The sequence below is a fragment of the Prionailurus viverrinus genome, chromosome A3, assembly GCF_022837055.1.
Source record: "Prionailurus viverrinus isolate Anna chromosome A3, UM_Priviv_1.0, whole genome shotgun sequence".
Taxonomy (NCBI): domain Eukaryota; kingdom Metazoa; phylum Chordata; class Mammalia; order Carnivora; family Felidae; genus Prionailurus; species Prionailurus viverrinus.
Genome location: NC_062563.1, coordinates 84,433,376 through 84,451,915, shown reverse-complemented (window position 1 = coordinate 84,451,915; position 18,540 = coordinate 84,433,376). Strand labels below are relative to the sequence as shown.

Sequence of the window (18,540 nt, the reverse complement as noted above, 5' to 3'; positions counted from 1 at the left end):
TTCCCTTTCCTTTTTACACCTGACTTTTCCCATCAGGAAATCATTTTCCTCTTCTGCCTGCCACTACATGCAAAGGCCACCCTTTAATTTGCAGTCCGACATTAAATGTAACTAAAGTAACGCACGGGGCTGCAATGGTCTAAGGGCTAAGGCCTACGGTCACAATTATATTTTACTTTTCTCTCCAAAGTGTATTAGTCAAAAAGCATTACAGCACCACTGAAATACAAGATGTCCCCGCAGAAGTGTAAGGCTTAAGAAGTAAGTGTGAAAGAAAATAGATCATTCAAGTTACCCTGACCAACAGACAAATGGAATGAAAAAAACCCAAACAAACATTTTTAAAAATGTTTAAAAACATGTTTTAAAAATCAGTTGGGATTAAAAAAAAAAAAAAAAAAAAGCAAAGAAAACTGTTTCTAAACCAGCAGTATTCACTTTGTGTTCTCATCTGAAAAACTGCCGATTACAGATTACGTCCCAAGCCTGAGTTGCTACGGTAGTTTTTCAAATTAAAATATCTTCTGTGGCCTCAACCACTCTCAAGTTGTCCATAGGAAAGAAATAAAGGAGGGAGGGCAACACTTAAGCCGAGACATAATTGGAAGTATGTGAAAAATGAAGTGTCAGTTTGGTCAATAAAGGGCAAAGGTCAAGGGGAACTGCAGCCCAAACTCTGCGAGAAATGTGCTCATTAAGACATCCAATCAGAGCGCTCCTTCCCACCTATCCCATTATTCATCGGACAGCTGACTGTTTCAAATGCCCGGGTTTGGGCTGTTATTACTTTTCTTCTTCATGTAAAAAGGCGAGCTGGTATATAAATCGTTGCTTAGTCATCTGGAACATAATGTGGCCCTTCCCCACCGCCCCTCGCCCCACTCCCCACGCCCCCCACCCCCCAACCAGCTCTGCCTGCTGGCCTCCAAAGCCTGAAACCACTGCCTTGAGATTCCCTTCAATAATAAATGGGACTGCCTTCACCTATAGGTTGCCTGAACTCACAAAAGCTGGTGTTGGGGCGGGGGGGGGGGGGGGGGGGTGAGGGACTCCGGGAGGCATTGCAACTATTGACACATTACTATAAAGAAATAGCAGTGCTTTTCAATTATCCCTCTTTAAAGAAACATGCTGGTCTTGCTTTTTTTTTTTTTTTTAAGTGGGAGCAAAGATACTATTGTTGAACTGAGTCCTACCCCCAAAAGGAGAAGTTCATAAGTGGGTTTTAGAGGCTTCAGCAACCATTAAACTCCTTTAGAGCTGAAATGTTTTACATCAAATTTCAACATAGAAATACTACTTCTTCTTTTTCCTCACAAAAGAGGAGAATGAGATGAGCTTTAAATGGGCAATGCTCTGCAAGAGAAATGTCCTTATTTGTTTTGTATGCCCCTATTCTCCATTCAGTAAATCTGTGAATGAGCGAAACGGTATAGGCTCTTAATACATAATACAAATTAATCATATCAATCATCATGCTCCCTTGTAAATATCTCAATCATCCTACTTAACACAAAAAACTAGATTCTCCCTCCCCAGCAGAGTATAACCCCCCTGAGGCTAATGCTGATTCTGGCTTATTCGCAGCTCCATCACCACTGCAGAGACAGGGCCAGGCCTAGTACAGACACTGGGGAAAGAGACCTCAAACTGGTAAACAGAAAGAATGTCCATCAATGATCTATTTTCCACTCTTAGCCACACTAAAGCACCAGAGGATGCTGGTGTTAGGAACTTGGGCTCTGGAATCCCACTGTATGGGTTTAGGTCCCAACTCTACTGCCTACCAACCTGTATGGGACTTTGGACAAGTCTCCTAGCCTCTCTGAGCCTTTGTGATCTCCTTTACAAAGCGAGGGATGGAAATACCTATACTGACTGACAGCCCTTAATATGTTATTGCATTATTTTATTACTATCATATATTCATCACTCTTGACTTTGAACCAAAAAAAGGAAGATGTGCCCAAACTCAAAATGTGGTCAGTCATAGCTAAAGGTGCTTGTGAGTTATAGAGTGACGCAGCAGCCCTCTTGGGAAGGAGTTCTAATACGGCGGGGAAAGGCACCAGATGTGCTTGGTGTTTTCCAGCTCCAAACCACACGCTTCCTAGAGTAGACCCTGATTATGGTTAGTAGGGCAGCCGCACACGGTAGGATAAAAAAGATACAGGGAAGAGTCACATATTTGCCAGTGTGTACCTCATCTTATGAGACTCTGCTTGGGGTCGTGAAGACACCCCATCCTAAAGTAGTTAACAAAAGCAAAGGCAAGAGACCGGATCCTGGAGCTGACTCTGACAGTTACTTCAATATTTCTGAGCTTTACTTTTTTCTCTTCTGAAGTGGGAAGAGGGCAAATAATAGACAAGGATAAAATCAGAATTCAATCTCATATCTTTGCAAGTGCTTTGAGGAAGTTAAAGAGTACACAAAATCAATGTCATAGCAACAGCGGCAGAACCCGCAACCAAATACAGATGTTAGGCTGGCCTTCTAAATGCCAACTTAAAGGAGTTTTTCTATGAAAGAATCAATTTCCTACAAATGGCCACAAGTGGTAATATCAAATGAAAGTAGATACCATAGGAAAAGTTACCATCGTAAACAATTTGAGTTGGGGGAAAGATGTATCACGTAAATCATGAACAAACATCAAATCCCTGAAGAAGAAGAATGTTTAGTAATTTCTTAATTATGTATCTCACATATACTTTTTTTAGAGTGCCCAGGATTGGATTTTCTGTTTTATTTTTTTATGCTTAGGTAAAAATTTGGATTGAAACCATTCTATCAATCACAACAGCCGCTAATTTGGCAAATCATCAGGCACTCAAAATCCCCAACTGGCTGGAAGGCTAACTAGGAATTGTCACTGTATTTTGAAATCTGTCAGAACATTACAAATTCCCTGAATGACTTATTTTATTCTGTTTACTTTGAAAGTCCAAAAGAACAGGACTCGGTTGAGATATGGCCTATTATATGCCTACTTTGCGCACAGATAAGGTTATTTAGCAGAGGACCAGAGCCCAGGGATTTCTTTTTTTGTGCCACAGGTGCCATAATGAAGTGGTGAAAAATGAAAAGGAATGAGGAAAAAGAAACAGTACAAATAATACAGTAGAGAAAGTTTTAAAATATGTATTACTCTTGTCTGTGGGAGAAACACCTCTTTGGATATGTTCTTGACAGATTGAGTTATTTCTGTCTATTGGGTATGTATAAAGACATATTTATGGATTTATAAATCTTTTGAAGAGGGCTGTTATTTACCCAGTTGACTAAAATGGACTCAAACTGTGTAAATAACTATTTAGGACATGCACTACGGGCCAAATGCTGGCACAGCTCACACATCCATGGCTGCCAGAAAAGGCAGGCGGGAAAAACATGGAAGAGCCACTGTGCACAGTTAATCCGAAGGCTGCACAAAGACCCAGCTCCACAGGTCTCAGAGATGCATAAAGGTTTAGAAGGGTTGCGGTTGGCATGGAAATGCACAGAAGTTGTTGTAGGGACACTTGCGGGCCTCATCCGGCATTTAGCAAGGGCTGAATGAAGGACACCACCCGCCCCCCAGAACCACAGAGAAGGGCAGGTGAGATGAAAGGAGGGGCTCCCGCACCCACAATCATCAAACCGCTGGGTGGGGGACAAGTCTGCACAGAAAGCTTCTATCACCTCAGCGCGGGAGTCATTGTCTTTAGTTCTTTGATGAAGAGCCAGGAAAGAGGGCATGATGAGAAGAATCTCAGACAAATAATCAGGAGACTGAAAGTTTAGGTCTGACGCTGCACCTGGACCTCCACAAATTGCTCACTACATCCGTCCCTTATTTTCCTCATCTGTCAAATGGGGCCAGGATTGTTTTAGAAAGGTTCAACTGGGCTCATTCAAATGAGATCATTTCTATGAAAATTCTTAAAAAAACAGATTAGGCGGTGAACTTCTGTGAAAAAATATTAAGAGAAACGACATAAGTAGCCAACTCAGGTAATGTGAAAGAGAGATGTCTCCTGGTTACAATCAAACTCCTTATTAAATTGGCCTTTGGAGAACACCTGCTGAAGGAAAAAGAAACATGCACAATTCCTAATTCCCTGTTGTGACATGTCAGAGGGGAAGAACGGGGCTGGGGCCTTTGCCCTCTCAAAATCCTTTTATCAGATTATGTTTAAGAAAACATATATGCTACCATTTTAAATTCAAGTACATTTCAGCAGTTGGCAAGCCTTCAAAGCAACAGTTATGCTACCTGCCTCTTCCTAGATGATATATGTGTGTGTGTGTGTGTGTGTGTGTGTGTGTGTGTGTGTGTGTTTTAAAAAGCAAGAAATGAAAAAGAAAATGAAACAAACAAACAAAACAAGAGGCTATGACCCCACGTAGCAAGTTTGGAATACAGGAAAAAAGTATTTATATTCCATCGTCACCTTTTTTGAATCTCATGGTCTGAGTTGAAAATAGGGCTTTCTGTTGAAGGTGCCGCCATCCCTTAACTATAGCGCTGTGAGCAGCGACACATAACATGTACGTACACACACTTGAAATAAAAAAGGCCCCATGGATTTATGCTGCATATCATCTTCCAGTAAAAGTCAGAGGTCAGAGGTTACCTGTTTCAGCCTCAGCTCTGAACTAGTTTACTATTCCGGCTCCGCTTTTTACTAGTCTTATAGTAAAATGGTGAAGTCAGCAATTTTTCTTTGAACAATAAAGTATTTCAAACGCTTCAAATTCTATGTGTAGAAGTTATTCCCAGTCCAAAGAACATACACGTGCCTTAAAAAAAAGAACTTTCTTGGTGTTGTTTCCAAATGAATTATGTCAAATTCATTTTAGACTTTGCAGTTCTAATTGGTACGGTCCAATTACGTAAGAAAACAAAATTCTTTTGTTGTCTAATGGCACTCCAATGAAACATGATCACCAAACCAGACTTTAAGGTAGGCACCTCTACTGTGGACTCAGAGTCAACTTCAATAAAGCCGTCTTTTTATAATCAGATGGAGAATACTCTTTAAAGCTTTGGTTGCACTGATTGAACACAAAATTCCACTGCAGTCAATCTCACCAAAGGCAGTACAAGAAAGACATCTGAACACTCAGTCACCTTTTTGCTGAAGATTAACTTTATGTTTAAACTTTATTTCCTACTAGCCACAGTCAGACGTGCACACCCATGGACACCCAAGTACACACACAGGTATGTACATTCAAGGAACAATACAAGCTAAATTGATCTGGTTTCTTTTCATTTCTTCCTAATTCCCTGTAGTCAGTTTGCAATGAAGCCAAGCACTTAAGAGATTCGGATAAGTAAATCCAGCAAAATGGCTTCAGCCCAGTGGAGAGGGAAAGCCCAATGTGAGTCCCTAAAAGGCCCACTGCCTTCTAAGCATCTGAAGACATCGTTAACTTGGAATCTTGGAAGGTGTCTCTTCACGATCTCTTGAAAAGCCTCGAAGGGCAAGTAATCATAATACTTTTTTTACTTGTAGAGCAGGGCATTAGTGGCATACTGTTCACGCACATTCGAACTTCTAATCTACTCTAATCTTGCCCTCAGTCAACTCGCTGGCCCTGTTTTATGGAGGTGGCCAGATGACAGACAGTTAGGCAGCTAGAATGGCACAGAAGAAGAAAGGGTCCGGAAGGTAAGCTAAGCTGATTCTCATACTGTAAGGGGTTTATGTTCTAGAAAACCTGTATAAATAGTCACTAACTAGACATTTCTGGTTTTTCAGCCCTTAAAAAATGAAACAAGTAGCAAAAGAGAGTGAGATCACCTCTCCTACCTTGCTCACTGCTGTTATCCCCACTGTGTGATGTGTGACCACCGCTGGAAGGGCCCGGGGTTCCTCCTGAACGAGTGGATGCCGTGTCATCGTGATCTCTGTTCCAAGAGGGCTGTGGGGGCACAAATCAGAAATCCAAATAGAGTGGTCTGTTAACACCGGTCCGGGGGCTCCCGTGGGACAATGACAATGCAATGGAAGGCCAGGACAGACAGCCATGTCACCTTTCCCGTTCCCCTTCACAAACGGTGCTAGCCCGGAGCTGCACTGGCACATTGAAAATCTGCCACTTTCTGCTTCTAGCTAAAATAATATCTACAGATAGTTATTCTGTAAGTAACTGTATGTTTTATTACCAAGGAAAACAAAAACATTCCAGGCAAAGAAGGGGGGAGGGGGGAGGAGAAATGATGCCACTTGATTCTGACTATATTTTTAACGTCAACAAACCCTCTGGCACAACAGTCTGCTACTGCTCTGAACATGCAAAATAAGAGCGGTGGTCTATACCACTGCGGTTTATAGAGGCCCCTGATTCATCCTAGAAGCCAAACATGGCAGAGCTTTTAAGACCTTACAATTAGGCCGGGGTCCATAATAGCTAGTATGTGTCAGCTGTTTGCCGGATGGTACACGGCAAATGGACCAGGCACGGGGACAAAAAAGAAATGAGAATAACAATAGATTCACACGGACTGTGTACACTCAGCCCCATGCCGAGCCTTCTTGTACTATTGAACGGAAAACAGATGTTGCTTCTTATCACTGGGTGCATTTGAAAGTAACGTTCAGATAGGAAAAATTGGCAGTAAATTAAATTCTTGGGGAAAACAATCATGGCAACACTTCTCCCAAATCTCCCTTTATCACCAGAAAAGATTTTAATTAGCTTTTAGTGCTAGCTTTCAAAAACAGCCTTATGAGTCACTGGTCATCCTGCACAGTAGGAATAATGCAGAAAAGAAAGCTGGTTCTTGGCTGGGAAGTGATATTTGTCTTCAAGATTATTAGTGGAGAGGCAGGATGATCTTGTGTATAAAATATGTCTACATCATTTCAGTCACAGGATGTCATGGTTCATGACTGGGTGGTGGTAAAGTTTACTGACCCTCCCAACGCTTTAAATATGCCTCGCAAAATCAAAGTGCCCTTTCCTTACGTCCTGAAAAGTATTTTCACGTCCCAGAGAAGATAAGAAAGGCTGAGGAGATCAAAATGTTTCTGACACCCACGGAGAGAAAAGAAGAGACCCATCTAAGAGGCACACTGTATAAGAATGAAAGGAAGAGTCCTGTTCCTGAAAAGGATGCTTGCCCACCACCTACTCTATACTCTTGGCCGGAAGGTTAACGCAGCCCCCCAAGTTAAATAAAGTCACAGAGAGATTCACCACTTGTGCGTTTGACTCGCCCATTATGCATATTCTCAAAAACAGTGCTAATTGATCTGCTGATTCAGTGACTGGAAGATAGGCCTGCTGTGAAAGAAGTGCCTTGGACAAACACACATTCTGCAGCGTGCCACAAGATGCGTGCTGGAAGACGTAATCTGGAACGCACGCTCAGAATGCAAACAGTTAATGCATAAATTTTCAGTTTGTACAACCGCAGCTCTAAAAGGGGGACTTGTTTATTCAGAGCTCTGCAGAAAGAATGGTACAGCACCCAGGGGACAGACAATGCCAGGCACAAAACCCCGGTGCCTCGACATGTAAAAGGATGTTTTTCTATGTGCTACAAATCCCACTTGAAAATATAATTAGAAGGAGAAAATGGCAAACTATTGCATTAACTGTAATTGAACAAAAGACCGGCAAGGCATGTGGGAGGCTGCAGGAACCCGTGGGAGTTTCAGGATGCATGAGATCCTGCGAGTGACATCTCCTGGGCTCTCTCATTTTATTTATGTTGTCCCTCACTACTATTGTTGACTGGTGATCTGACTCGTAATTAATAGAAAAGCCACCGATAACAAGCTAAAATACAGAGCAACAGAATAACCTCATCAGAAGCATGTTTGTTAATCTGATTAAGACTAGGATTCCAGAAAGGTGACTTAGAACCCAAGAATTATTCCATGTTACACAGGAAACTGTCCTCCTTTATGCTACAACAGACCTGATATATTCACTATCTTTTAATGAGCTCCACTGATTTATTCAGCTCTGCTCTGCTCCCTCCCCCACTTTTCTACTGTGCAGGATGTAGATTAATTCAATGCTTAATTGTTTAGTAAATTCAATTTTCCACATTCTATTCTGCATAGCTTTAGCTAAGGTTCTTAAATCTTCAGCAGTGAGCCCTGAGCCCAGTGTTTGTGATCTGTGCCTACCTTTTTTCATCACCATTTTTCTTCATCCACCACTTAATTCACCATGAAAAGATTTTCCTTGCTGGAAATTCTGATTCCGCTATGATCTGTGAGCCATTCCGATTCATTGCATTTTCATTGTGTTGGGTCTTAGATGCCGGGCTCCTCTTTTCTCACAGCTATCGCCACATTATACAGGCATTCATGCAAGAAATGTTGGATTCCACCTCGGTTTATCCAAATTTCGTGCAACCTATATGTTTAAATTTGTGTGTTCACCAAAGGTAGGAGCCAATATTTTCCACCTCTTCCAGAAAGGCCTGTGAACACTGAGTGCACTTCTCTGAAATGAAATCTAACTTTTGTGGTCCTCTCTTGAATTAGCATTTTGGGTATTAGCATTTCAAGAACGGTGGAGTCACACAAAACTGAGCATTAGGAGAAATCCACAAGGTTACCAAAACAGAACAAGAATTATGTTTAGTTCAGTTCATTAAGCATGATTAAAGTCTAAGTATCAGAAATAGCTCATGAACTCTCTGGCATAAATATGTAAGACAGCTCTAATCAGAAAAAACTCCCCCAAAATCCATCTACCCGAGAAACTCAGTTACGATAACGAATCTCTGTGACTCTACGTGGTTACACCAAACAGCATCATTATTATTTTTAAAATAAAATATGTGCATACAATTATGCACATATATCTGTGAAGTTGTGAGTTGCTTGGGGCCACTTGTAAAGTAAGACTGACAGAATAAAATCAATGATGTATTGCGTTAGATGTATAGCAAACCAGAGTCATGGTTCTAAATTAAGTCCCAAGGAGGCTTTTTTCTTCAATGTATATAATTTCAGAGCAAGCGACACATATGTTCTCTCCTATTGGAAATCCATTAAGACGAGAGGTCCTAACTCGAAGTCCAGAGACCTCCTAAAGACTTCGGGGGTCGGGGGTGTTTTGTTTTAACAATAATTTTGTTTATGGACATACTTGCCATTTTTACCCCTGGGGAGAGTGTCCATAACTTTTCGTCAGATTGTCAAAGGGGTATGTGATTCTTTCAAAGTCTGAGAACCAGTGCTCTAGGAGACATTCACAGGGCCAGATGGAAAAGTCAGGGCTGGAAAGACCTTCAAGATCATGGAGTCAACACTTTAACCTGACATTGAGAGCCAATGGTCCTTCAGACATTATTTCTTTTGTCATAAATGGAGGCAGTCACTGGGCAGTCACTTTGATTCTCCCCAGAGATGTTTTCTCTCTGCAACAGTTTGAACACTCCCATGCCTTCTATCATTTCTCAAGAATGCTTGAAAATAAGGGGTTTTTAAACGATAATAAGGAAGGTTCATCAAGTGCCATTTTTTAATTTATGAGGTAATTATACAGGTGTTTTGTGGTCAAACAGAGGTAATGACCTCCTTGACCACAGGCTCCTCTAGGGCACAGATAATATCTGGATCTTTCCTATTTTGTTCTTTCTCAGCTCAGCATAATGTATGGTGTGTGCTCAGCACTTGGTCAAGGCTTAGGGAACTAAACTGAATCATTCATTATTTACTGTTCTACCAATATCCTAACAGATGAGCTGCAACTTCCCAAACGATCCTTCCTCCTGAGTAAAGCCATCCAGGGATAATTTTTCCTCTCTCCATCTTTTCCATTCTTTTTCCATCTATGCCTTAATTTTGGACATACATCCATTCCTCACATCACTTTCCATGTTTTCCTTAAACAGTTCTTTTCACTACTGTGATCTGAGTTATCACCCATATGCCATGAGATTTGTGTCTCTGGATCTCTTCTTTGGTCTTTAGACTTGTATGCCCAACTACCTGCTAAACCATCTCCATGAAAGGATGTTCGCCTCACTCAACAAGTCCAGTGCTAAACTCTTCATCTCCCCATCAACACCCTACACATTCTTCTTTTATTGATCCTAGTAGGTATAACCCCATGCATCCATGGTATAAACCTGAGAACCATCCATGACACCTCTCTCCTCCGCTCCCCCCTCTCTACCTCCCGTACAATCAGTCCTCATATCTTGTTCACTTTTACCCCTAAATAGTTCACAAATAAATCTCTCATTTTTCACCTTAGTGATTGCTGGTCTTGTTAAGGCCCTCCCAGCTTCAAAGAGTTCAGTCAAATCACTTCCCAGATTTAAGAGTTTGATTCCACTAGAATATAAACTCCATAAGGATAGGAACTGGTCAGTTTTGCTCGCCATTGCATCCTGTCTATCAAGCTCAGTGCACAACACTTGGGGACATGTTTGTTGAATGAATGATCGGCCCCCTACTGCCTACAGAACACCACAGTCTCGGATCCTTAGCCTCATATAGTAAGCCCTCATAGTCCACCCACTGAGGACCATTCCTCAACCTATTCCTTGTGCTCAAGCATGTGATTTCTGGCAGATATGTTCTGTTTGTCCCTCTAGGCCAATCCTCATCCTTCCTTCCTGCCTGGCTCCAGCCCCTAATTACCTCCTACTTGCTAATTAAGTTACAGATCAGATACTACCTCCCCCAGAAAGCCTTCCCTGATACACACACACACACACACACACACACACACACCACACACACACAAACTTCCCCCAGGATGAGTGAGGCTGCTCTCCCCTGAGCATGTAGAGCACCTCATGCACACCTCTGTCATGTCAAACCTTGTACTGTTTTGTGATGACCTGTAGAATTCTATACTATGAGTGTTTTGAAATCCTACTCTATAGCTTATTCATCCTTATACCCTCCATCCCAAGAAAGTGTAACACATTAAACACAAATATGTTCCTATATGAACAAATGAATAGCTTAAGTAATTATATATATATAGAGGATCCCTGTGTTAAATTGTCATCTGATACTGTGATCTTCTATCTGAAAGATCATAAAATATCTGAAAAATATTTGTGCAATTTATAAACATCTCACACACTTGCATTCACACAGACACACACCACCATAAAAAAAATATATGTTAATACTCAGTGACAGTAGAACACAGTCAAAATAAAGAAAATTTGAAGGTAGCCATATCCCAGTTTGAAATCTGGCTGCACCAATTACATGGTCATAGACAAATCACAACCTCCCTAACTCTTAATATCTTAATCCATACATTGGAAAAATACTCCATTGTCAATCCACTTCAATTAAAGAATAATCATCTATAAGCATAACATATGTATATTTCCAGGCATGCAGCAAGCACTCAATAAATGATAGCTACTAAAAATTTTAATGTAACAACATAGATTGACCTAGTTAAACCTGAAATATCTGCATACAGGTGTATTCAGTTTATAGACCTTCTGGAGAGAATAGTTAACCTGAGCTGACTTAGTGTATAGTTCGATATGCCTTGGGCTATCTCCCAGCTGGTGTGTGCTCCGGGAATGCACACTGATCTTATTTTCACCTCCAAATAACATGATTTTACAGGTGGGTTGCTCCTCCCCACCCTATCAAGTTTAATTTGATGCCTAATATTTATAAATCACTTTACAGTATACAAAGCACTTTGACATATCTTCTCACTTGGTCGTTTATCACATCAGTATGATGTCAGAATCATTTCTTTATCAGACCAAGAAAAAAAAAAAACAGTGGGGTTTTGGTTTTCAAAATTTCTACATTACCAGTGCCATCCAAAAAAGGTAGATAAATGAAAGTCTAGTGATCTTGACTCTGAAGAGGTCAGCTAGCAGCTATGTAGAAATTGAAGAAATAATCACAGGATTCAAAATGTGAAGTTGGTCTGCACCAATCCACGGGCGGCTTTCTCTTTGGGAAGTACATTTACTTTTTCAAACCACCAGGGTCTCTTTAGCAAATGATCTCTAGTGGCCTGAAAGAGCTGCCTCATCTCCAAAAGTGAGCAATTCAATCCCTCCAGACCAGGGGAGTCACCAGTCCAAGTGGGGAAGGCACCAGTGTGCATGATGCTCCTGTGTATGCGTGCTCACGTTCCCACACCTTCATGGTCCATACGGACATTCACACTCAAAGATCTACACTTGTCCTTGAGCCATGGCAGGAGGGGTCACTGACCACCACCATCACACACTGCCTGGGGGGTCACATCTAATTAGTCCCCTCCCCTAGACTTTTCACTTCTGTCTAAACAGTGTCTCTCAGGAAGCTTCAAGGCAGAGAACTTCAGCAGATATGATGCCTTATACATCTCCCAATCAATGATGCCATTGGAGGAACCAGAGACAGAGGAGGAGACCAGAGACATCCATACACAGAGAGATGGGGAGAGAAGGGGTCCAGGTACTGCTATAAAAGGTGCCTGGGTGGCTCAGTTGGTTAAGCGTCTGACTCTTGATTTTGGCTCAGCTTTCTCATGGTCCCTGAGATCAAGCCCCATGTCAGGCTCTGTGCTGACAGTGCTGGCTTCCCTCTCTTCCTCTTTCTCTGCCCCTCCCCTTTCAAAAAAACCAAAAAAATAAACATGAAAAAAAATAAAAAGGGATAAATGTTTACCAATGTGTACTTGAAGTTGAGAACTCGGAGGTCCTGAGATTTCCTTATTTTTGAGTTATTTAAAATCTGATAGGCTAAAGCCCTTATTTTAAAAATCTTGATGGGTCCCATTTGCATCTGCTTGATAACCCAAACATACAGTATGAACTTCAACTCATTCAACCACCAAATAGCACCTACACTTTGCTAGAGCCCTAGATAAACCCAGTTCTTCTCAAAGGATACTCCCTTGAGGGTATGTCCATCCAACTTCAAATTCAGGTCATTCGGAAAAAAAGTATAAAATCCTTTACACAGATTTCCAAAAAATCCCTGGAAATCATTAAGCAAATTCATTTAACCGTGACAAGTCTGGGCAGTATGTTTTGTTTTTAACACAGTGAAACTGTCCTCTTACCCTTTAAGCTTTTAGATATTTTTAAATATCAGAAGCTCACAGATTAATAGCCGAGTGTGCCCACAGGCTGCGGATTCAGGGACCACGTTAAACTGTGCCGGCGAATCGCCTGAAAGTGGAATCTTCTCTAAGTCCACATTCCATCCTGCTGAACGATGATAAAGTCGGGGAGGCAAGTATTGTTCTGGGTGAAGACTGGTGGTGGCCTGAGGTGTCCCTCGGGGTGGCCCACACCGTCTGCGGGGAGGCCCATTCCCCACAAAGTTATCTTCCTGACACACTTCTTCCTTCGGCAGCCCTCCTTTTTCTCATTTCCTTCCCTGTCCCCGCCCCGACTCCTTCTCCTCTGCCAAGTCTGTAGGCCTGCCAGGGTTCCTGTGGAGCCCCTTTTTAATGCCGCGATAAAATGTGCTTGTTACCTCACCTAACAGACGCTCGGCAGGTAATTTTGGTGACTCAGGGCAGATGGTAAATTAGGGGTGAGACGATGGAAATCCAGCATCCCCACTCAGAATCTGCAGCTCACCCCAAGATGCTACCCTTCCTCTTCCAGCCCCACCATAGTTGCCACTGTGAACTTTCATCTAGAAACACATCTCGATGATCCTCCAATTTTCCCTTGGTTATGGTGCTCACCATGTTGGAGCCAGCCAGTACACATGGCATAAGGGTGTCTACTTCAGCATCAAATAAGGTAAATTTCTAAAACCTTAAAACTTGGCAATTCTGATGTATTGCTTTATATATATATATATATATATATATATATATATATATATGATTGTACAATAGTAGTCGTGGGTAGTTTGTGGAAGCAGAGACAGCATCTGTTAAATTGAGTTCCAGATTTCCCAGTTCTCACGTACCACAAATAAAACCTACAAAAATGATAATTTTTCAAACATTGAATCCTCTATCTCTGTGTAATGAGGCATGTAGAGAGGAGGAGAAGAATTTTTGTGCTTTTTTGCCTTTGGTGAAAATTCTCCAAGGAGTAATTTCATCTTTAAATGAAAAGTTTTGTATCAGGCGGCTGTATGAGCTCCAGGAATCCCCGAAGCCTCAGGTTCAGACACAGGGAGACGCACAAGTGCACACTCACGGACACACAGCAACATACACGCACCGTGTGCATGAGGAAGAAGGCAAAAGGATGTGGAAATAAACTAACTGTAATGTTTTTAATCATGTTGTAATGAAATTGAAAGCAGTTTGGCAGCCAGATGCATTCTTAGAATCTACAAGCCCTTAAATATTTTGCCTGCTCTCCTGCCAATGTCTGTGCCTCACTCTCCTCCCCAGGCTCTAGGGTAGGCTGCTATGGCAGGTGTCACAGCAGTGGTCTTAGGAGGCCAGGCCCAGCACGTTGGATCACTTTCCTGGTACTCCTTAAGATTTTACTTAAGAAGCCTGAAAGCTTTTAGGACTCAACTCTGACACTCTCAGGTCGTTACTAATCTGCAGAGTTGAATTAATTCATCCAAGACATTAAAAATGAATCGACAAGGCTGAGGAAAAAGTCTGCAGATGTAAAACACCACGCAAAATATTCCAAAAACTTTCCTCAAGAAATCCACACACAGTGCTGATACCTTTTGCCCAATTTTTCTACATTGAGGACCAAGGCTAGCACCATTTCACAGTGACCCCACTGTGGGCTCGGAAGACAATATAAATTCTTACATAGGGCAGGTAAAATTACATGGGAAGGGGCGCCTGGGTGGCTCAGTCGGTTAAGCGTCTGACTCTTGGTTTCAGCTCAGGTCGTGATCTCACGGTTTGTGAGTTCGAGCCCCACATCGGGCTCTGTGCTGACAGTGCAGAGCCTGCTTGGGACTCTGTCTCCCTCACTCTCTCTGCCCCTCCCTGGCTTGCTCTCGAGCTCTCTCTCTCTCAAAAAATAAATAAACATTTTTTAAAAACTACATGGGAAAAGAATAATTACAACCAAAGGGAAACTGCCAACAAGGGATCACGAGAAGTTTTACCAAAATCTCAAAACTGGAAAGCAGATGAGTAATTTAGAAATTATTTGGGTGCACTGAACATTCAAATTCTACTAAGCAGTTTGTTGCAGAGAAAAATGTCATGAACAGAAGAGACAATAAAGCCTTATTACACTAGAAATCTTAGTAAAAATACTTATTAATATTTCAATAATCTTTCCTTTTCCTGTGCCATAGTATTTTGGCTGGCATGCAATTAATAAAAGTAAACCCTTATATTAAATGATTTTAATTATTCTGTATACTTCTCCTGAAATCATACCTGTAAACTGTAATTTAGAATTAAAATACCTAAACAAACAAACAAACACTCTAACCCAACTGGCACCACTGTATCTCCAAATATTTGTATGTAAATATTACAAAGTATACTCCCTATTTATCTTCTGAAAGCTTTCAGCTGAAATTTAGATTATTTTCTATCATCTCTATTTAGGAGTGACAGAAGAAACTATAAATTTTATGCCAGTATACCCGATGTTATAAAATCCCTTTTATAAGATTGCTTGCCTCCCAATGTTTTATTTTACATTTGTAACTCAGTTATTCAATGCTCCTTGTCCTGCAAACAAATTAAGATAAAATAAATTCAAGCGTCTTATATAAAACAACTTCAAACCAAAAATTTTCTAGGCAACCATCCTAGCAAAAAGAACATCCCGATAATGCAGAAAACATTGTATCCTTAGCACAAGTAGATAATAAGACCTAGTAAGCAACTGGCCCCTAGCCATGAAGCATTTGCACTCAGAAATGTGGAGAAAAGTACTTAGCACCAGATCTGCATGTGACTGTTACTTGAAGTTGAACGTGAAAGCGAATCTGCAGTGATTCACCGCACTATCTCAGCAACACATCTGAGTGCCCAGGCTCTTTTTACACAATGATGAAATCAGAATAAGAGTGCCCCCTTCTAACAAGAATTAAAAAGACATTTTTCTTAAACCCGATGATTATAAAATGGTCTATAAAATAACACCTCATTAACAACCACTATCTTCCGTCCCCAAATCAAGCTGAAGCTGTTGGAGGTTGGGCAGAATACAAGGGGATAAACATTATTTAATAGTCTGTTTATTTACGTTTTGCTATTTTAAACGCTCTCCACTATTCAGTTTTCACAGTAACTCAATATGGTGGGTTCTTTGTCCCCATGTTACAGATGATGAAACTGAGGCTCATGGGAGAGCAGTGCCTTATCCTCTCACAGCAGAGCCTAGAATCAAATGCCAGGGCTCCAACTCTAAACTATGTCTATTTTATTGAAACACTCCCAGCCTGAAAGGTTGTATAACTAAGTTACAATCAGCACACTTAATTGTTCTTTCTCAAGTGTTTCTGAAATCTCTTCTTTTCTACTCCTAAACTCTCAAATCAGAAAATCCACAATTTTGATGCTAGAAGAAAAAAAAAAAAAAAAAAGTCAGCCAAGATGTACTTTTGTTTTTTTCCTACTACCTGATAGCATTACACTTTGAACAAGAGAATCATGGAAAATTACATTTACCACTGATTTCCACTAACAATTAGCTGTTACTAACTTCTCTGTGGTTTTTTTAGACACACTTCCAGCTTTTTATATTCTCAACCAAACTATATTTTCAAAGTCATTCTTCAGGGATTTTTGAATCCTGACGCTCTCTCTCTCCCCTTCCTTCATTATTTATCTTTGGTAAAATCATGAGAAAGGCCTTTATCAAGGCATTTTGAGATTTAATTTACATTTCTGATTTTCAGAATGGCCAACTTCTCTATATTTCAGGCACTTAACAGAGATATCAACCAAGGCAGCTGTGAATGCAAGAAGCAGGAGTCCGAATTTTATCGCTGGTGCACTTTTTAAGAGATTCCAGTTCATCAGAATGCCATTCTTCAGCCATATGCAAAGCTATTGTTCTTGGAGGCTATTCATACATACTATTTTAGCAGTTACAGAGTACGTGGAGTATTAGAAGTATACTACAAGTGAAGAAAAGCCCCATAATTGATTTGTTAATGTTTTATTCTCCTCTTTTTCTATTGGCATGTTCTTTACATGCCCTCGATAAATATTAAACACTCAAACAACTCACTATTAGGGTGGCAAGCCAACCTTTAGAATGTCGAAACAGAGGAGTGAAGAACAATGTACCTAATTGAAATGGCAGGGTAATTTGGAAAATAAAATTGAGTTGCTGCAAATTCCAAATTCCGGAATAAAAATGTTTATACTCACTCAAATGCAGATTGTTACTGGCTTTGAATAATTATTAGAATAAAAAATACTTGAACACCAACAATACACTTGATATGCAGAGAAAAAGCACAGTCTAGATGTCTCTATTATTTTGCACAAGAAAGTGTGGGACGCAATGAGTCTGATATTTCTCCTGGTGGTTTTGTTATTGAACACAGCATATAAAATCCCAAAATGCAGTGAAGCAATAGGCCAAGCCACAAAATACACAACTAGTGTGAAAATTTCTTCAGAAAGTTATAAACACATCAAGGGACAAAGAAGTGCATGGAAAGAAATGAAGGGGTTAATGTTCTGTTACTCAGTATCTTTTCTGGCCTCAATTTATCACCAAGACCAACTCAAAACGTAGAATTCCTGATTCTCTTTGGCAGAAGCTAGCACCAAGAATACTATGACAAAATGAAAATGGGAAAATGCATTTGCATCTGGAATTATGACACAAAAACACGTAATGACTCTCTAAGAGATGACAGTTATCTGTACACTGGGGGGTAACCTGATTATCTACTTAGGGTTAGGCCACTTTGGGCAGAGATACCACCTCTATCTCTGAAAGACAAATTCCATATGCTCTGTGCAGTTATAGCATATTTCCCATAAATAATATATACAATAGACTATAAATAAATAATACATTTATCTGAACTGTTCAAGAGTGAAAGGCAGGGTGGCTACTCATGAGACTGGGTTTCTTATGAACAATTTCAAATAAAAGTCATGTCCAATGGGCAATTATCACAAAGTTCTTACACTAAAATATTCTGAAGCACAAGTCAATGTTCCAACTAGACCCAAAATACCCCATTCAAATCAATGTTCCAACTAAACCCAAAATACCCCATTTAATTTTATCACGTAAGTTTCTATTCTGATTGTAGCATTGTAGCATCATAGCTAATAGCTACCTATTTGCTGCAACTTTTAATTCTCTTTCTACACTACTGATTTTTATGATCAGTAAAATAACTAGATTTAAAATGGCATGTATGGGGGTGCCTGGGTGGCTCAGTCAGTTAAGCGTCCAACTTCGACTCAGGTCATGATCTCGAAGTTCACGAGTTTAAGCCCCATGTCGGGCTCTGTGCTGACAGCTCAGAGCCTGGAGTCTGCTTCGGATTCTGTGTCTCCCTCTCTCTCTGAATCTCCCCTGCTCTCACTCTGTCTCTTGCTCAAAAATAAATAAACATTAAAAATAATAAAAGACAAATGCCATGAGTAATGGGTGCCTGGGTGGCTCAGTTGGTTGAGCATCTGACTTTGGCTCAGGTCATGGTCTCAGTTCCT

General features: G+C 40.7%; 1 protein-coding gene across 5 annotated transcripts in view; it reads right to left on the bottom strand.

The window, feature by feature from the left end:
* MEIS1 (Meis homeobox 1) overlaps positions 1–18,540 on the bottom strand; it is a 146,244-nt gene that overhangs the window by 102,256 nt on the left and 25,448 nt on the right. For all 5 annotated transcript variants that reach the window (XM_047851458.1, XM_047851459.1, XM_047851460.1 and 2 more), the window contains one exon: positions 5,802–5,913. In XM_047851458.1, coding sequence (XP_047707414.1) covers positions 5,802–5,913 — 112 coding nt within the window. The remainder of the gene's footprint in view (positions 1–5,801; positions 5,914–18,540) is intronic.